The sequence below is a fragment of the Geotrypetes seraphini genome, chromosome 2 (assembly GCF_902459505.1).
Source record: "Geotrypetes seraphini chromosome 2, aGeoSer1.1, whole genome shotgun sequence".
NCBI lineage: Eukaryota > Metazoa > Chordata > Amphibia > Gymnophiona > Dermophiidae > Geotrypetes > Geotrypetes seraphini.
In genome coordinates, this window is record NC_047085.1 from 510,232,766 (window position 1) to 510,252,702 (window position 19,937).

General features: G+C 45.8%; 1 protein-coding gene across 1 annotated transcript; it reads left to right on the top strand.

Annotated features, from left to right (window-relative positions):
• On the top strand, nucleotides 1-793 carry LOC117354630 (small nuclear ribonucleoprotein Sm D3-like). The gene has a single exon (XM_033932446.1). It carries the CDS (start codon nucleotides 278-280, stop codon nucleotides 656-658), a length of 381 nt encoding a protein of 126 aa, XP_033788337.1. The 5' UTR covers nucleotides 1-277; the 3' UTR covers nucleotides 659-793.
• The last annotated feature ends 19,144 nt before the right edge of the window (nucleotides 794-19,937 follow it).

Genomic DNA, 19,937 nt, shown 5'->3' on the forward strand with positions numbered 1-19,937 from the left:
AGGAAATTTAACGGCGTCCATCTCGCCGGTCCTGTGTGGACCGGCAGGAATTTTCTGCGGACTGGCACTGTTCTGCGGACCGGCGGTTGAAGAACTGTGGCATAGAGGAAGTTGGGAGTCCCCAGGTTCAGTCCAGACATTAGAAGGGGATAGGGAGGACGTCTTTGGGACGGTGAGCTGGAGGCACGCGCCGGAAACACGAGCGAGAGGGAAAGGCGGCTCGAGTTAGTGGATACGCGGGAAGAAGGTTTAGAAACTTGTCTGCACACTTACAGCTATGTCTATTGGAGTGCCTATCAAAGTTCTGCATGAGGCAGAAGGTCATATTGTAACATGTGAGACCAATACAGGGGAGGTGTATCGGGGCAAGCTTATTGAAGCTGAAGATAACATGAACTGCCAGATGTCTAACATTACGGTGACATACAGAGACGGTCGAGTGGCACAACTGGAGCAGGTGTACATCAGAGGCAGCAAAATACGCTTTCTTATTTTACCGGACATGTTGAAAAATGCACCAATGTTAAAGAGCATGAAGAACAAAAACCAGGGCTCTGGGGCTGGGCGAGGCAAAGCCACTATCCTTAAAGCTCAAGTGGCCGCAAGAGGAAGAGGTCGTGGAATGGGACGTGGCAACATATTCCAGAAACGAAGATAAAGAAACAAAATGATTTATTTGTATTTTTTAAAATTTTCATTGTTTTTGTTAACCAGTCTTCTGCCTATGAATAGTGAGTTGGGGTTTTATTTGCTTTAATAAACAATTTGATCTACATATTAAAAAAAAAAAAAAGGGTCTTCTAATTTAAATACCATTTCCAGTGCAATAGGTATGACATTCTCCTTCGCTGAATAGCAAAGAACTCTTCAGAATAGTCAATTCCTTATTTGATATTAACCTTCATAAACGCTCTCACAAAGAATTCCCACCCCTACAGCAAACCTTGCCGACCACTTCGCCACAAAAATTCGTAACTTGAAAACGTCTCTTGTAGATACTAGAACAGACCTATCAATCAATCTACTTGCTCTAGGAAATGCAGACTCAACTGCTGACATGATCTGGAATCATTTTGAAAACCCAGACTGGAACCAATTCCTCAAGCTCTAAACTAAACTAAACCTTAAGTTTATATACTGCATCCTCTCCATGAATATAGAGCTCGGCACGGTTTACAAGAGCTTAATAAAGGAAGAGAATAGCACATTGAGTTTGGTGGATTGAGAATAGGGGGGGAGGAGAGCGTTACATTTTTGTGAAAAGACTGGTTTTCAGGTGCTTACGGAATAGTTGGAAGGAGACCTGAGTTTGCAGTGGGGTAGTAAGGTTTTTCCAAAGCCCTGCAATTCTGAAGAAGAGAGATTTTCCCGCATAGAGGATACCTTTTAGTGAGGGGAAGGAAAGTTTTTGGGTGGGCCTGGTATTGTCGGGACTCGGGGAGTTCCAAGATAAAGGGATTAGAGGAGGGAGGATGCTGTGTAGGATTTTAAAAGCTAGGCAGGAGCATTTAAAATGAACCCTGGTGAGTATTGGGAGCCAGTGGAGTTTACTCTAAATATGCAAAATCCAACTGCCTACTAGACAACTGTCCTCTGATTATCATGAAAACAGCCCCCTTCCCATTCAAACCTGAACTCTTTACCTGGGTCTCTCTTTGCCTGTCCACTGGCTACTTCCCGTCGGAACTCAGCCACATTCTTGTGACTCCTATTTTCAAAAACTCCAAGGAATCAGTCTCTTCGGTTTCCAATTACAGATCCATCGCCAACATACCTCTTTTCCTTAAACTAATGGAAGGTCTAATTAATCTTGATCTCATGAAATATTTAGAGAAGTTCAACATTCTACACTACTCTCAGTCAGGATTTTGCACAAACTACAGTACGGAAACCGTCATAGTGTCACTGACCGATCACCTCTTCCACCTGTTCTCTCTTGGACAAAGCACATTAATTCTCCAGTTTGACTTAAGCAGTGCCTTTGACCTAGTCAACCATGACATTCTGCTCAGATGCCTCGATTCTATTGGCATTTCTGGACAGGTACTAACCTGGTTCACAGTTTTTTTAAAAACCGCACCTAACAGGTCCATAGCGACGGAACCTTCTCCCAATCTTGGTGCAATCCCAGCGGAGTTCCACAGGGCTCCCCTCTCTCTCCTTCTCTATTCAACATCTACATGGCATCATTGGGACACATGTTATCTGACTTAAAACTGAAATCATTCATATATGCAGATGACAATACAATTATCCCCATAACCTCACTGACACAAGAAACTGAACAATTCACCTCATCTGTTCTCACTAGGGTTGAGCAATGGACCTCACAATTCAAACTAAAATTGAACCCTGAAAAAAACAAGCTCTTCCTGGCAAGCCCTAACCACAAGCTAACGAATATCTCTCTGAAATTAAACGGGCTAATTTACCCAATCAATCCTTCCATCAAAATCCTTGGTGTCATCCTGGACCGATGCCTGACTTTTGAAGACCACACCAATGCTCAGGTTAAAAAATGCTTTAGGACCCTCTGGAAACTCCGTACCATCAAACACTATTTCGACTTCCTCTTCTTTCGCTTGCTGGTTCAGTCTCTAGTCTTAAGCACCTTAGATTACTGCAATATCATATACCTGGGATCCTTTAAGAAGACCATGAAATGCCTGAGAATCATCCAGAATACTGCCATCTGCCTCATTTATGGCCTCAAAAAGTCAGATCATGTAAGCCCGTTCTACAGAAAACTTCACTGGTTGCCAATGGAGGCAAGGGTCATCTTCAAGTTTGCCTGCCTTTGCTTCAAAACCATAACGGGCTTATACACAATCTACATGTCACACCACTTTGTATTCCCAAGCACCACTCGCACATGCAATGCCTATCTATTTACCTTCCCCTCCCTGAAGGGCTGTATCTACAAGAGATTCCTCGATAGAACACTGTCATTCCAAGCAGGCAAATGGAATAAATGCCTAACCACCCTCATTTCAAATACATCTTCCTACCAATCCTTTAGGAAATCAATTAAAATCTATCTCTTTGATAAATTTCTCTGACTTCTTCCCTTCTTGTCGTACCTCTGAAATACTTGTATTCCTGATATACTTCTGGATATACCTAACCTCTCTCGACTTGCCAATGTAATTAGAAAATATTTTCTGTAACATCGCTGTCTGTGTACATTCTCTTCCTCTGTAAACTGCTCTGAACTGCTTGTGGTACTTGCGGTATACAAAAATAAAGTTATTATTATTATTATTATTCTAGACAGTTGGGTTATATTTCTATGACTGCATGCCTGTGCAGAAGAAATCCACTCTGGATTTTCTTTCTGTGTGTCTCCTGTACTTCACTGACTCCCTAGCTCCACTTACAGTTTTTTCTTCTGCACATGTGCCTCCAGGAGTGTTGTGTTCTTTGTTCCCAATTTTATTCGATGTATTTTTTTTGTCCTCTCTTCAGGATTTTTGGAGCTTGGAGCAATTCTTCAGCTCTGCCTACATTGAGATCACACAGAGTTCGGTTTCACAGGTTGCTGGCTCCATCTTTTCACCTACGCCCATCCCTGAGCACGTCCATCTGTCCGCAGGGGTAAAGTTGCAGTCGGGCACATGGCCTAACTGGGAGCCCAAAGATCACCTTCAAAGAGGCATTCCCAACAAGGGCACCAAAACACTGATCCAGCTACTGTAAGAGAGCTGAGGCAGGCTATAGCACTTTCCCAGCACAGGTCACAGTGAGTACACAGGTTGTCACAGCCTATGAGGTGAATTGGGGAGGTTTAAAAATCCATGTTTTGAGGGTTTCTGCATACTCCCTTGTATTTCCCCACCTGAAAAATCCTAAAATTACAGTTTTTAAACTTTTCTATCTGTGAAAAATATTGTGATTTTGGCGCAAATTTCTTAGTGGTGGCCATCTTGGATTTTTAGCTATCTTCTTTTCAAAAGCTCCCTGCTTCTCCAAAACTGCAGGTTTTGTCTCAGAACTTGTTGTAATGGAGTCCTTGTGCTCTTCTAATGTGAATTAATTCCAGGATTGCACAAATTGGGTGCATTTGGAGTGTTTTTGCACCACATGGTACAGCTGGGAGTAGCAGCAGCGCAAAGCTCTCCCCTAATTAAGCAGGTAATTATACGCTCAGCTAGCCTGGCAGGATGGCCTATTTGGTTTTCCCGGCAAGGCTGCTGTTTCAGTGTGAAAGGCTGCAGACCCTCTGCAGCCTCAAGAACAAATTTTTCAGTCATTTCTGGGTGACTTTACACTTCAGGAGTCTGAGACCTCAGACTTTATGGCATGTCTGTGGAATGAGTTTTGCTGCAGGTGTTATTTCCTGCGCAGTCCCTGTCCGCAGCTGTTCTGTCTCTAAACAGCATTGCCTTTAAGGGCACTTATTTCTCTCAGTCCGCCGCTGTTCTAGCTCTGTCTGCTCCTGATCTGAGTGATCTTTGGATGTTGGCCAATGGATCCGTAGAGTGATTTCTTTAACAAACATTCTTTCCGGGAAACAGTCTCCCATTTCTGTCAAGGCACATTCTACTGGAAGTATGGCTTCTTTGTGGGCCAAAGCTAGAGCTGTCTCCCCCTGAGGAGCTCTGCACGGTAGCAACGTGGTCCTCTCTTCACATGTCTACCAAGGTCTACAGAGTGGATATGGCGGCGAGACAGGACTTTGCCTTTGGGTCTTCCATTATATGCAAATTTCTTTCATGGATATTCATTATGAATATTCTGAAAACCTGACTGGCAAAGGGGTATTCCAGAACAGGGGTGCCCACACTTTTTTGGCTTGCGAGCTACTTTTAAATGACCAAGTCAAAATGATCTACCAACAATAAAATTAAAAAAAAACAAAGCATACCGTACGCAGAGAAAATGTTAATTATCATTTATATTCGGCTTTTTTTTTCATAGAGGTCAAGGCAGATGACTTTTTTTTTTTTAATTTATTTATCATTTTACACAAAAAATTATCAAGCATTATATCTTGTACAGTAAGATTGTATCCAAAGTACAATAATAAGAAGAATACATATAACTCTTAAGCAATCTGTAGTCCCCAATTTTTGAATCCAAGATTTTCAAAATAGAGTGACTTATAAATTAAAAAGAAAATAACAATAATAAGCAAATCAAGGTGGCTGAAATCGGAGGGAGTTTCCTAATCATGAGTCAGTTATTATTCCAGTTCTTTCTTTCTCAAGACGTTTCAAAGCCACAAAATTTGTTAGGTGCATTGGATCAAAGAAAACATATTTATCTACACCATGAAGAACAATGCATTTGCAGGGAAATCTAAGAAAAAACTTTCCCCCCACTGAAATCACTCCTGGTTTTAACAATAGGAACTGCCTTCTCCGTTTTTGAGTCTCTTTGGTGACATCTGGAAAAATCTGTACTTTTTGTCCTAGGAACTCTTTAGTTCTATTTTTAAAGAACATTTTCATAATCCAGTTCTTATCTGGTGCTAAAGCAACAGTAACTAACAGTGTTGCTGGTGTAACCAAGTCCTTTGTAGAAGATTCCAATAAAGTGGATATATCCATTTGTGGTTCCTGCTGATCTTGATTACCCAGTTGCTGTTCCATTTTTCTGACAGGCAAATAATATACTTGGGAAAAGGGCGGAATTAATTCCTCAGAAACTGAAAAGACTTCCAAAAAGTATTTCTTTAACATTTCTCTAGGTGTCATAGATAAGACCCTAGGGAAATTTAGGAACCTTAAATTATTGGCTCGCTGGCCATTTTCAATCATTTCCAGTTTCCGCCTAATATTCACACAATCTTTAACCACTGTTTCTTGCACTTGTTTAACCTCCGTTATTTCAAGTTCATTTTTTTCCAACTTTGTTTTAGTTAGTCATATCTGCTTGTATTTTATTTAGTTCTTGTTCTTGTTTGTAAATTGTCTTTCCCATTTCTTTAATTTGTGGAGTCAAAGTATTCCCCAGTTTTATTACTAAGTCCCATAGAGACTCCATAGTAATTTCAGTGGGTTTTTTTTACCATAAAGGAACCATTCTCACCTTCCAAAGATGTAGTTTGTTTGTCTTGTTTTTCCTCTCTCTTCTCCGGTGTTCCCAGCGCTTCTGTATCTCTCCCTAGACTCAAAAAGTCCTGGGGGGATATCTGTCTCCAGACTCACCGATGAAAGAGCCTCCCGGATAGCAGACCCTATCTCTCCGGACAAGTCTGGTTCCCGTGGTGAGCTGGTGCGCTGTGGCTGGGGAGGAGTATCTCTTGCATTAGGGCTGAGCGTAACCTCCAGCCCAGGGATCCCTCTAGCGACATCACTCTGTGTCGCCGGTTCCAACGGGCGACTCCCTGATGCCGTTGTCTCCCTCTGAAGCCGATTCAGCATTTGCTCGATAGTGATAGTCGGGGGATTTCCAGAGCGCCACGAGGCTCCTGCAGCACTTCTCCCCCTCCTTTTCAGCATGAAGAACAGTCACTCAGCCAAGCAGAAACTAAAGGTAAATTCGATTTCACCGAGCTTCTGATGAACGCTTCCGAAATTCAGCCACTCGCGGCCATCTTGGCTTCCAGGCAGATGACTTTAAAATATGCAATGTCACCTCAGTAACAACTATAAAAAAGTCAACTATACCTCCTCCCCTTTTACTAAACTGCGAAACTGCTTTTTAGTATAGGGAGCTGTGCTGAATGCCCTGCGCTGCACCTGATACTCATAGGCTTCCTGCGCTAAAATCCGCTATTGCAGTTTAATAAAAGGGGCCATAGTGCAAAATTTAGACTGCAGACATAAATTCTCAAAATGGAAACATTTTAATCACTAAATTGAAAATAAAATCATTTTTCCTACCTTTGGTGATTTCTTGAGTCTCTGGTTGCATTTCCTCTGACTGTGCATCCAATATTTATTTCTTTTTCTTTCTTTCTTCCTCCTGCATGCTTCCTATCCTCCAAACCTCATTCCATTCCCCAACCAACATCTCTTTCTGTCCCTCCATGAGTCCAACTTTTTCTTCCTCTCTCTCCCTGCTCCCCCCTTTCTTTCTCTATCTCTCTCCCAGCCCCGCTTCTTTCTGTCTTTCTTTCTCTCTCCCTGCCCCCTTTCTGTCTCTCTCTCCCTGCTCTCCCCTTTTCTTTCTTTCTCTTTCTATCTCTCCCTGCCCCCTTCTTTCTGTCTTTCTTTCTCTCACTACCCCCTTTCTTTCTGTCTTTCTCTCTCCCTGCCCCTCCTTTCTTTCTCTTTCCCAGCCCCTCCTTTCTTTCTGTCTTTCTCTCTCCCTGCTCATCCTTTCTTTCTCTTTCCCTGCCCTTCCTTTCTTTCTGTCTTTCTCTCCCTGCCCTTCCTTTCTTTCTGCCCCTCCTTTCTTTCTCTCTCCCTGCCCCTCCTTTCTTTCTCTTTCCCTACCCCTCCTTTCTTTCTGTCTTTCTCTCTCCCTGCCCACCCTTTCTTTTTTTCTCCCTGCCCACCCTTTCTATCTCCCTGCCCAACATTTCTGTCTTTCTCTCTCCCTGCCCCCCAAGCCACCGCCGCCAAATTTTCCCTGCTTCCCTGACACCACAAAAGCCAGGCTCATGCCGGACCCACAAGCCTATCCTCCCGTGTTGGAGAGGAAGTTATGGGCCAGCCTGGAGCTTCCTCTCTGATATCAGAATTGACATCGGTGGGGGGGAGGCTTGTGGGCCAGGAGCAGGCCTGGCTTTTGTGGCGTTCAGGAAGCAGGGAGAACGCAAAGGCAACATGAGTCTATTGGGCTCCGCGGTCGACTCGCGTTGGCCTTGTGATCTACTGGTCGATTGTGATCGACCTTTTGTCCACCCCTGGTCTAGAATGTCTCGCCTATTGCACTGGAAAAGGAGATTATGTAAGCTCTTTTTCAGTAGATAGGTGAGCTATTCTAGATTCCCGCCCAGTTCTTCCTGTGCCTGCTTACTGTCTTAGTCTGTTTATGCTTCTCCAAATTCTTTCTTGGATACCTGTCAGCCTTTGTGGGCTGGGGGGAATTCTGTATATATGTTGCCTTTTTCTGCATGATTAGTTTCAGAGCTTCTTTCTGGCATTTGTTGGCTGTTTGCCATTGATATTTTCATGTTATATTTGAGCAGAACACTGCTTTCTTTGCTTCCATATCTCGGGTGTCTTCACTTCACATTTATTTGGTGACTGTCAGTGCTTGGGTATTAAACTGTAGGTAGAGCTAGGGAGCCCAGTGAAGTACAGGGCAGACACAGAGAGAAAATGTGGAATGGATAACTTCTACACAGGCATGCAGACATAGTATTATCCCTGTGATTTCTAAAAGATGGATGTATGGCAGAAAGTGAAGGAGAGAAAAACAGCAAATGGATAAGGTGGCCCTGGATACACAGTTAAGAGCACAGACAGAAGGAAGTGCAGCCAGAGACTGGGAAAGATGGTTTGAAAACCCAAATCACCAGGCAACAAAGGTAGGGGAAATTATTTTATTTTCAATTTAGTGATTGAATCGTGTCTATATTTTGCACTATTTCTATTTCTCTGGGGGTTGTACTGCAAGCAGAGTCTTGAATCTTAGGGTTTGGTTTGTATATATTAGTACTTTTATTTTTTGGTCCTGTATTTGCATAGGGGTTATCTGTGTTCTGGTAGGAATGAATGTTGAGAAGCATACAGTGTGCTTTGTGTAGTTTAATTTTGTGGTAAACCATTATGTGTTGTTAACCTGACTCCTGAGATAAAAAATCATTTATTCTTTATTTTAAACCAGATTGAATTGTGGATGACTGAATTTAAATTGAAACTAGAGAATGACACGGTGGCGGTTACCCGCGGCTAGCTGCGTTTAGCCGCGGGTAACCCGCCGAAACGGAGAACAAAAAATAGTGGCCTCTGCGGGACGGGGACAAGGCCATTCACCGCCCCGTGGAGCGGTGAATGGACTTGTCCCCGCAGTGAGACAATCAAGATCGCGCAGTCCCCGCCATCTCCCTCCCTCCACCTCACCTTTGAATTGGAAGAGCACCGCCGGTTGAATTTCTGCCGGTCCGCGCGAAGAAAAAAAAAAGCCTCTCCTTTTCTCCTGCTCCTACCGCCATGCTGCAGCTACTAAAGCCGACAGGAAGTCTATCCGACGTCAATTCTGACGTCGGAGAGGACGTTCTGGGCCAGCCAATCGCTGCCTGGCTGGCCCAGAACGTCCTCTCCGACTTCAGAATTGAGTCGGAAAGAAGACTTCCGGTTTTAGCAGCTGCAGCATGGCGGTAAGAGAAGGGGAAAAGGACGGAGGCTTTTTTTTTTGAGCGGCAGGGAGGCAGCAGGCTGGCTTTGGCTAGGGAGGGAGAAAGGTAGACAGGCACAGGCAGGCAGGCTTCGGGGGTGGGGGTGGGACAAAGTGGGAGGCAGTGAGAGGGACATGGGAAGGTGGCACTGGGGGCACTAAAGACAGGAAAGGGCACTAAGGACATGGGAAGGAGGCACCGGGGGCACTAAAGACATGGGAAGGAGGCACCGGGGGCACTAAGGACATAGGAAGGAAAGAGGTAGGGAATAGAAAGGGACAATTCTTGGGCCTGAGTGCAGAAAGAAAGAAATGAAAGAAAGGATATACAGACAGAAGGAAATGCAACCAGAGACTCATGAAATCAATCACCAGACAGCAAAGGTAGGAAAATGATTTTATTTTCAATTTAGTGATCAAAATGTAGGTCAGTTTTGAGAATTTATATCTGCTGTCTATATTTTGCATTATATTTGTCTATTTTTCTATAGTTACTGAGGTGACTGAGCTTGCAGAGATGGGGCGGAAACAGGGTTTTAAAATTTTAGTCCTAGTAGTTTGCCGGTCCACAAAATAATTATTTTATTTCTGCCAGTCCACGGGTGTAAAAAGGTTGAAAACCACTGATGTAGAGTATGCCGGCTTTCTTTTTTGCCAAGCCACGCTCACGTTGATCAATCTTCTCCTCTCTTGCAAATTCCTGTTTCCGGTTGCGTCAGAGGAGAATATTGAACAAATGAGCACCCGCACATACGGCTGGGCGAAAAAGAAAGCCGGCATACTCTACATCTAAGGTGAGATGGAGGGAGGGAGATGGTGGAACACTGCAGTCGGTCGGGTGTCTGCTGTTTTTGTATCACTGCCTGCCTGCGCTCACGTTCCAGATCCTCCTGCATTTTTAGTGTGCACAATTGACCTGATTCGAGCTATAGGTGAACATGGGGGACACGTCATTGAAAGGGAGGACAAGTTAATTGATTTATTATTTTATGTTTGGTTTTTACTACAGGGCAGAGGCACTGAAACAGATTCTCAGTGCAGTAGTAGTAGTGGCAGAACTCTCTTCTGTCTTCATGGTGTTTCGCAGTACTGAGGCTTATATGGATGCTGCGGGGACGGTGACGGGGCAGTGAATGGGATGGCAGTGGCGGTGAAAGGGATGGCGGTGACGGGGCGGTGCAGAGGATGGTGGGCCGGGGACAGTGCAGTGACGGGGACAGATTTTTTCACCGTGTCATTCTCTAATTGAAACTTAATCCTGAAAAAAAAACTGAATTCTTTCTGGCGAGCCCTAATGACAAACTTAAACATACGTCAATATTTTTGAATGGTTAGGATTTTCCTATAGACTATTCCATAAAAAGTTTGGGAGTGACATTGGACCTTAGAAGAACATATGGATTTGTTAGTCAGAAAATGTTTCTCGGTCTTATGGAAACTTCGAACCATTAAAAAAAATTTGGAGGTAGTATAATTTTGTCTGCTAGTTCAGTCTTCCATCTTAAGTATGCGTGACTATTGCAATATTATTTATTTGGAAACATACAAGAAAACCTTGAAAAGACTTCGAGTTATTCAAAATTCAGCAATTCGGCTGATTTTTGGTTTGAAAAAAATGGGAACATGTTACTCCCTGTTATCAAAAACTACATTGGTTACCGATGGAGGCAAGAGTTTTCTTTAAATTTTCCTGTATCTGTTTTAAATCAATATTTGGTATGGCTCCTGCATACCTGTGGCCTCTTTTACAAAGCCGCATAGCAACAGCCCTGAAGCCCTTTAAATCTCTATGGGCTTCGGGGCCATTAGCGCAGTGCAGCTGCTAGCGCGACTTTGTAAAAGAGGCTGCCGGTCTCTCACTTTTTTCTAGACCGTTTTAACAGGCCTACATGCAGAATCCATATGTTTGCTTACCCAACAGTAAACGCTTGTTGTCATTTTAAAAGATTTCAGGACAGAACTCTTGCATTTCGGGCCGGAAAAATGAATGACTGGCTGGGTAATATTATTATGTGTGCTCCATCTTATTTTATTTTAAGAAAATTAGTAAAAACACAGTTGTTTCATCTTTCTGTAACCTAATGATTCACTGTTTTAAATTTTTATTTTGTACAGTATGTATTTCTGATGATTTGTATTGTATTTTTTTCACTGATTGTCCAGTACTTCTTAGTGTAAGCCGCCTCAAACTATTATGGCTTTGGCAGTAAACAAGAATAAAATTATTATTAATAAGAAAATATTGGGGGGGTCACGTGATACCGCGTAACTGACTCTGCACAGCTCCGGGCCATGCTTCCTTGAATTCAATTACTAAGCACTATCGGGACCCTCTGCTTCCTATTCCGGAGATCTCCCGGGGTTGTTGGGTACGCGCGGAGTGTCTTTCTGGAAGGTTTTTGTGCCTGGTATGACCGCGAGATCGCAGTGTGATACCCGAGGGAAGGTGAGGCCGAATGATCTCAAGATGGCGGAGAGCCACGAGGTACCCATGTTTACCATCCAAGAAGCGGCCATTCAAGAGCTCACCAAATCCCTCACCCTTGTCATGGAGGACAAACTAGCAAAGATCCAAACCTTCATGGAAGATTTCCGGGAGACGCTGGAGACTCATGCGGACAGATTGCAGAGGGTTGAGAACCGAGTGGCTCAACAGGAAGATCGCGCCGCTAACTTTGAGGAGTGCCTACGGGTCCTGGAGACCGCTAAGACAGCCTGCTTAGACCGCTTGGACGACCATGAAAACTGGACCCGACGGAATAATTTACGGTTTATAGGGTTACCCGGTTCTATCCGGGATGTTGATCTGCGGGCCTGACTGGAGTCATGGCTCCCGGGAATTCTGGAGCTCAGTGACTCAGGGGAGCGGGTGCTGATTGAGCGCGCGCACCGCGTGGGAAGCAGGAGAGAAGGAGATCAGCGGCCCCGGCCAGTCCTTGCCCGATTTCTAAACTTTGCTATGAAGGAGCGTGTCCTTGCTTGTTTTCGGCGGGGGTCTGGCTTAGACTATGAGGGGCATAAGATCTTAGTCTTCCAAGACTTTTCTCCCCAAGTGTCTTCACGTCGCTGGGCCATGGCACCCCATTGTAACACCCTTTACCGTGAAACATCAGGGTGTCCTTGTTATATCCTGCCAGAGCTCATGTTTCATTTAACAAGATTCATTATTTTGAGACACCACGTGATTTGGAGCGCTTTATTCAGGACCTGCCGGCGCCCCTGCGCGCGGAACCGGGGACTGCCTGATTCTTGATGCATTTGGTGCCCCTTGGACTCCGTGTGTGTTGCCTGCAGTGTAGCTTGAGTCTGAAGACCCGCAGGAAACGTGAAGCTGTTTCTTTTCTTTGGACTTTGTCCTCCACAGTTTATGCCTGTTTCACGTGTCTCCCCCTCAGGTGAAGGTCTCCACTGTTTCTACTGCTTGAGGCTCGGTTGGAGTACCGCTGCATGTGGGGGCACTTGGCTTTGCAGTTGACTATTGACCTGGTGCCTGAAGTCTCAGATAGTTTTCCTTGAGGGTCCTGCTAGTTGCATGGCAGGGACTCGGAAGCCCCTTTCTATCCTATTTATTGGGAGGGCCGGGCATTGAGTCCTGCGATGCTGCCGGTTGCATTGCAGTGGGTGCCATGAGATCTGTGCGCTATTGGGATGCTGGCACAGCAGGTACCCTTGGCACTTCGCATCCTCCCGCTCATCGTTCTTGAACATTGGAGGTGGGGTGCTCTTTCATGCTATCCGGTGCGGTGTGGTGCCGACGGGGTGCTGCTTTCTCCTCTAGAGGCCCTGAACACCACAGTATGGAACTTGTTATCAGTGCACTTTCTACTGTTTTGTAATTGCTCGGGCATGGCCCGGAGTTGTTCGTTTGTTCTTATCACATCTTTAGGGTATTGCATGGTTTTCTGTGCTGGATTTCGGGATCGGGAGGGTTCAGGGAGGGTGGGGTAGGGGAGCGTGTCTGGGGGTTTGCATGATGGTGTATCTGGGGGTTCGCGGGGGGTGTGTATGAGGGGGGTGTGTATGAGGAGTGTGTGTGGACGTATGTGTTTCCGACTGCTGGGTTTTCTTTTGCTTCAGGGCGCAGTGCCACTACATATTGTGAGCTGGTGGAGGCAATGGCTGGGACGGCCTCTACCACTCTCTGTTATGGTTTCATTATTGCTTTTCCTGCTTGTAACTGTTTTGTTATATGGTGCAATTGAATGTTAAATCCTTAAACGTGGATGGGATCGGAGGTCACGTGATGCCATGAGCCTGTGAGGACGCTTCCTTGCTAGCTCCGGGGCTGCCCTATACACCGATCAATAATTGCCTACTCTGCTACTGAATTTGTGGCGATTTCACAGGGTATTAGATCGCTCTGGGTGCATGGACAGATATCTAACCAGATCGAAGGAGTTCATGCACCCGAAATCTGCCCGTAAAGATCGAGACCGAGTGAGGCCGGGGGAGAGGAAAATGGCGGCAAGTCCCGCGGCGGCGGTCTCGAACCTAACTGAGACCGCCCTGAGTGACATAAGGGAGGCGCTGGCCCAGGTACTAGGTCCCAAGCTGGAAATTCTTACGGAGCGAATGTTAAATATTGAAACTCTGCTGGCGGCGGCGACGACACGCACGACCGAGGTGGAACAACGAGTCTCCGAGTTGGAGGATACATCCACGTCTCGGGGAGCAGAGCTTAGTGAGTTGCGGGCGCAGGTTCGGGCGCAGGCAGAGAAACTGGACGATTTGGAGAATCGCTCCAGACGCTCGAACCTGCGCTTGCTGGGTATGCCCGAGACGGTCTCCGACCGCGATTTATTGGGGGTCCTGGAGACCTGGCTGCGAGATGAATTACCGCTCCCGCCCTCGTTGGGGCCTATGCACATTGAACGTGCTCATCGCCTGGGCCGCCGCCATGATCGGGAGACACGACCACGTGTGGTCATCCTGAAGCTCCTCAATTTCAGGCACAAAGTGGAACTGTTACAACTCTATCGTAAGAAAAGGGATGCTTTGAAATATGATGGAAACCTAATTCGCATCAGCCAGGACTTTTCTCAGGCACTGCAAGAACGGAGGCGGCCTTTCTATCCACTTTGTACACAACTCTCTGACCTTCACCTGAGATTTCAATTCAACTATCCGGCTCTGTTGCGTATCTACAGTAATGGAGTCTGGCAGTCCTTTCAATCACCTGAAGCAGCCACTGACTTTATTAAAAAGTTGGAAACCTCCACTCCAGGACAGGCTTGACCCGGATATCTGAGTTCATGTTACTGGGCTGTTTCTGCACCTTCACTGTTATGGCTGCTGGTTTCACTATGTGAGGAAACCCTGGTTTCCATTACGTTTGCTATGTATCTGTTTGCTAGTAGGGGTGGCCCTGGAGGGGGCGTCTTTTGTGACCCGTTTTCTCCCACATGATGGGGGCAGTTGGGAAAGTTGGGGAATTAGGGGGGGGGGATGTTTCTGGGTGGCAGCAGTGGTATTTTGGGGGCACATTATGTTTATTTTATTTTTCTAACTTTGGTTCAGGTATTGTTTGGGCTCTTGTACATTGTGTGACTGGAGTGTGCTTGCATGGTCTAGGGGTGAGGCTGGGCACCCTGGGACCTCCCTTTACTGGCTGGTATCTTTTCTACATCATGAAGAGTGGGGTAAGCCATGGGTGATAGACAGTTCCGTATAATTTCCTGGAATGTATCGGGTATCACATCACCTGCCAAGCGTACAAAAATATTATCACAGTTGAAACATCATTCCGCGGACATCGCTTGTTTACAGGAAACTAGACTCACAGATATAGAACATCAAAAACTGAGGAGGGGTTGGGTGGGGGACGTATACTATGCATCCAGCACGGGGAAGAGGGCAGGGGTGGCCATATTGATTAGAAAGGGCTTACCCTGTACTGTCCAGGTCCTGAGACGGGATCCCACTGGTCGATACTTATTAGTGAAGGTACTCGGACCGGGGGGATCCTTCAGATTATTGGTGGGGTATGGCCCCAATGGGTATCCACATTCTTATTTCCAAAATTTGGTTAACATATGTTTGCAGAATTCGGGTGACCCTCTGATACTGGTGGGAGACCTGAATCAAGTACTGGACCCTGGGGTGGATCGTTCGGGGGGGATAGGACCGACGACTGTGCGACAGACGAAGGGAGTCCCCTATCTGTGTCGTGCTCTGGGGTTGGTGGACCCTTGGAGGTTACTTCACCCCACCGACAGAGATTATACTCATCAATCCAGAGCCCATGGATCTTTTTCCAGAATCGACTATACTTTAATTTCGGAGAGCATGTTTGCTCGGGTCTCGGAGGCTACAATTGGCCCCCTTGAGATCTCTGATCACCATATGATTTGGTTGGACGTGGCGGTGGGGGGTCCTATGAATACCGGGATGGGATGGAGATTTCCTTCGTACCTACATAATGACTCTCATTTTCAGGAATTTCTGTCCGACAGATGGGAGGATTATTGTTCTAATAATGCTCAACATATGGCTCAACCTATATTATTTTGGGAGGCTGCGAAAGCGGTGTTACGTGGGGAAGTGATTGCCTATGTGGCTTCTAGGACCCGGAGAATTGCACAACGTATAGTGCAGCTCGAACGGCAGTCCACACTTTTGAAGCGGGAGTTGTTGCGTGACGCCACAGTGGCGGTCAGAGAGGAGTATACCGCAGCTCTGGCTGAACTGAACTCCCTTATCCATGAGCGGACAAAGAAATTATTATTTTTTCGTAAATATCAATTTTATAAACATGGTAACAAAGCGGGGAAATTGTTAGCATCGATAGCCAAGAGTTGGAAGGGATCCCGATATATTGCTATGATAAAAGAGAGTTCGGGGAAAGTGTTAACATCGGCGGCAGACATTTCCGCCTGTTTTAGGAATTACTTTGCAAACTTTTATGCTTCCCCGGGTCCATATGCTGGACCGGATGTGCAGGATTATTTGGAGGATGCAGGGATGCCCAAATTGTCGGCGGCTCAGATTTCCCGGCTGGGTGCTCCTTTACAGCTTCAGGAAGTGTTACAGGCGATCAAAACACTGAAGCCTTGCACGGCCCCTGGTCCGGACGGCTACTCCCCGGAGTTTTACAAGATCCTATCGTCTTCTGTGGGGGGGTCTCTTTTGAATTATTACACTGCGGTTCAGTTATGTGGAACTTTCCCGAGGTATGCGAATGAGGCATTGATTACCTTGATCCCGAAACCCGCAAAATCGCCCACTGATATCGAATCTTATAGACCAATTTCACTGTTGAATGTTGACTTAAAAATTTTAGCACGTCTTATGGCAGATAGGCTGGCGGCCCTGTTGCCCTCCATCATTGTCCCGGAGCAAGTTGGTTTTGTACGTTCCCGTCAATCGGTAATTAATGTGCGCCGGGTGCTCTTAGCTTACTCTCGAGCTCAACAGGTCAAGTCCCCGGGACTGCTGGTTGGGTTGGACGCGGCAAAAGCCTTTGATAAGGTTTTGTGGCATTATCTATTCCAGGTTTTATCCCATATGGGATTTCCGGATAGTTATATGGCGTGGCTTCGCGCGCTTTATGCTGAGCCTAAAGCATATGTATTGGTTAATGGTGTGCGTTCTACTTCTTTTCCGGTGGGCAGGGGGACGCGTCAGGGATGTCCATTGTCGCCTCTTCTTTTTTTACTGTATTTAGACCCTTTATTGCGGACGTTACAAAAGGATGATGAACTTGTAGGGCTCCCTGAGGGAACATCCCAACTGAGAGTGTTGGCATTTGCGGACGATCTTTTGTTAACGTTGGGCTCTCCTCAACGTTCTCTGCCCCGAGCCCTGGAGCTGCTAGATGAATTTCATTTATATTCTGGATTGGTGCTTAATAAACAGAAGTCCATGGCGTTGCCCACATTGCCTGTGGTACGTCTTGACTGGCAGGGGGACTTTCCTTTACAGTGGGCTTCGTCGCAGCTAACATATTTGGGGGTGGTGATTCCTCAGGACCTGGGCAGGTTGTACTCCATTAATATCACACCCCTGCTTCTTCGTACAAAGACTACGCTGGCGGGTTGGAAGAGCCTTCCATTGTCCCTCTCTGGTAGAATAGCATTATACAATATGATATTATTGCCGCAATGGCTCTATAGATTACAAATGTTACCCATTATGTTAACAAGAATGCACCTCTCGCAACTAAATTCTTACCTTTCCGCATTTTTATGGCAAGGTAAGAGGGCTAGGATAGCCTTGTCTAAATTGATGTTGCCAAAGTATCGAGGGGGGTGGGGTTTAATGGATATCTCACGATTTGCCCTTGCGTGCCAATTAAGACATATTCATGATTGGTTTTGCAGTACTACTTGGTTTTCTTTGCCTGAGATTGAATGTTTTGCATTTAAACCTTATCATTTTAGTTACCTGTTACATGTTAAGCATTTGCCTGATTTGCCCCCACTGCGTTCACACCCCTTTTTGCAGGTAATGCGCATGGCTTGGAAAAGGTTATGTAAGTTGCTTAACATCTCCTCTGAGACTACACCGTATCTCCCTGTGGTTGGCAACGGGGACTTTCCTCCCGGCTTGGACTCTGCAACTTTCAGACGTTGGAAGTCTTTGGGATTACATTACGTATCCCAGGTGGTGCAGGATACGGGTATGCCGACATCATTTGCTGAACTCCAAACACAGTTCCACGTGCCACCTGGGGACTGGTTTGCCTTTCGACAACTTTGTCACTACGTACATACTTTGACCCCGGTGTCCTTGAAAGAGGAAGTACATTCTGGCCTCCGGGAAGCGCTCGATCTTACTGCTCAAGACCATGTCCCGTTGAAATTTTTTCATAGGTGCTTACGGGACCTATCCGGAGAACTGGACTTGCTTGCTCTTGCTCAAAAATGGTCGGCTGATCTTCAAGTGCCTATCTCTGATGATGTCCTCCGTAGGGGCCTTCGGGTGGGGAACGACCCTACGCTATCCGCAATTGAGAAGGAGCGAAATTACAAATTTTTATTGAGAGCGTTTTACCCCCCCAAGAGAGCTATGACTATGGGGATTAGCGCGACTTCTGGCTGTGGAAAGTGTGCACACCCTATGGCTTCTTTCGGACATATGTTCTGGACATGCCCCTTGGTGTCTACTTTCTGGATAACCGTGGTGTCTGCAGTGGCGGAGCTTTGGGGATGCTCCTGGAGAATGCACCCCACCTTTCTCTTTACTTTACAAATTCGTTTTCATCCCCCTAAACAGGGGTGTGCGCTTTTCCTCAGAAAGACAATCCTCATGGGCAGGAAATGTATACTGATGCAATGGCTTTCGCCTCAATCTCCTTCTCTGCAACAGTGGAGGTCCTTAATGTTGCAGCAAATGTTGTTGGAACGCAGGGATATTGTGGATTTGACATCAAAAAAGGGTAGGCTGTTCCGCCAATGCTGGTACCCCTTTAGTTTAACATTTGTCTCGCCTATTCAACATCAACTTTGGGATGTATGCCCTGTATAACATTACTCTATTTTGGTATTTTTTTTTACTGTTTTGCTTTTACTGCTGCTGCTGCCCGGGTGGGGGGGGGGGTTGGGAGGGGTTAGGGAGGCTGGGAGGGTTGGGATTTGGGAATGTTTTGAGAATCATCAAAATGTGCTTGTCTTTTCTCTGTTGGATTTGACTTACTGTTTCAATAAAAACACCTTATACATAAAAAAAAAAAAAAAAAAAAAAAAAATTTAAAAAAAAAAAAAAAAAAAAAAAAAACGTGGATGGGACCCACTCTCCCATCAAATGCACGAAAATATTTGCATATCTTAAACGTGAACATACGGACATAGCATTCCTGCAGGAGACTCATTTGACTTCTTTCGAACATAGTAAGCTGCGACGGGAGTGGGTTGGGACAGGTGAGCTCTGCTTCGTTTACAGCTCGGAAATGCGGGGTAGCTATCCTTATCCACAAGAACATACCTTTTCACATTCACAGCCAAATTGCTGATCCCAATGGGAGGTATGTTATCCTGGTGGGTGAACTCTGGGGTAAACCTTTAGTATTGTGTAATGTCTATGCACCCAACACTTATACCCATGCCTTTTTTACGTCCTTGGTGGGTCACCTAGCGCCCCTCATGCCTCAACCGATTATATTGGGAGGCGATTTCAATTTTGTAGCTCACCCTCAGTGGGATCATAAGCCAGCCAAATCGGTACCAAAGGGCCACTTCAGCAAAGGGATACACTTTCTTCTAAAATAATTGGGATTATTGGACTCTTGGCGCACCCTGATGATCTTGACTTTTCCTTTTATTCTCACCCTCATTCGACTTATTCCGCATTGACTATCTTCTCATTTCTGCTTCTTTCTTCCCGTACCTGATGGACGCTCGCATCTCTGCGCCTCTAGTTTCTGACCATGCTCTTTTGGGCCTTGCCCTACAGTTCAGTTCCCAAGCAGCGGGTCGTGTGTGGCATATGTCACCTTACCTTTTCAAGAACGCTGCGTTTCGTGAGTTTTTCCGGAACCGATGGGATGAGTTTGCTCACACAAACTCTGTGGAGGACGTGGGCCCCGTTATTTACTGGGAGGCCGCTAAAGCGGTCATGCGGGGGCATATTCTAGCTTATTCCGCGTCTTTGAACAAGCGAAGGGACGGGGAACTCTTGTTTTTTCGAGGGATCTTGCTGCTTATAGGACCCTTCATATTTCTCACCTTGATGCAGCTTCCAGGCTTTCGTAACCCTGATTTTGCTTCTGG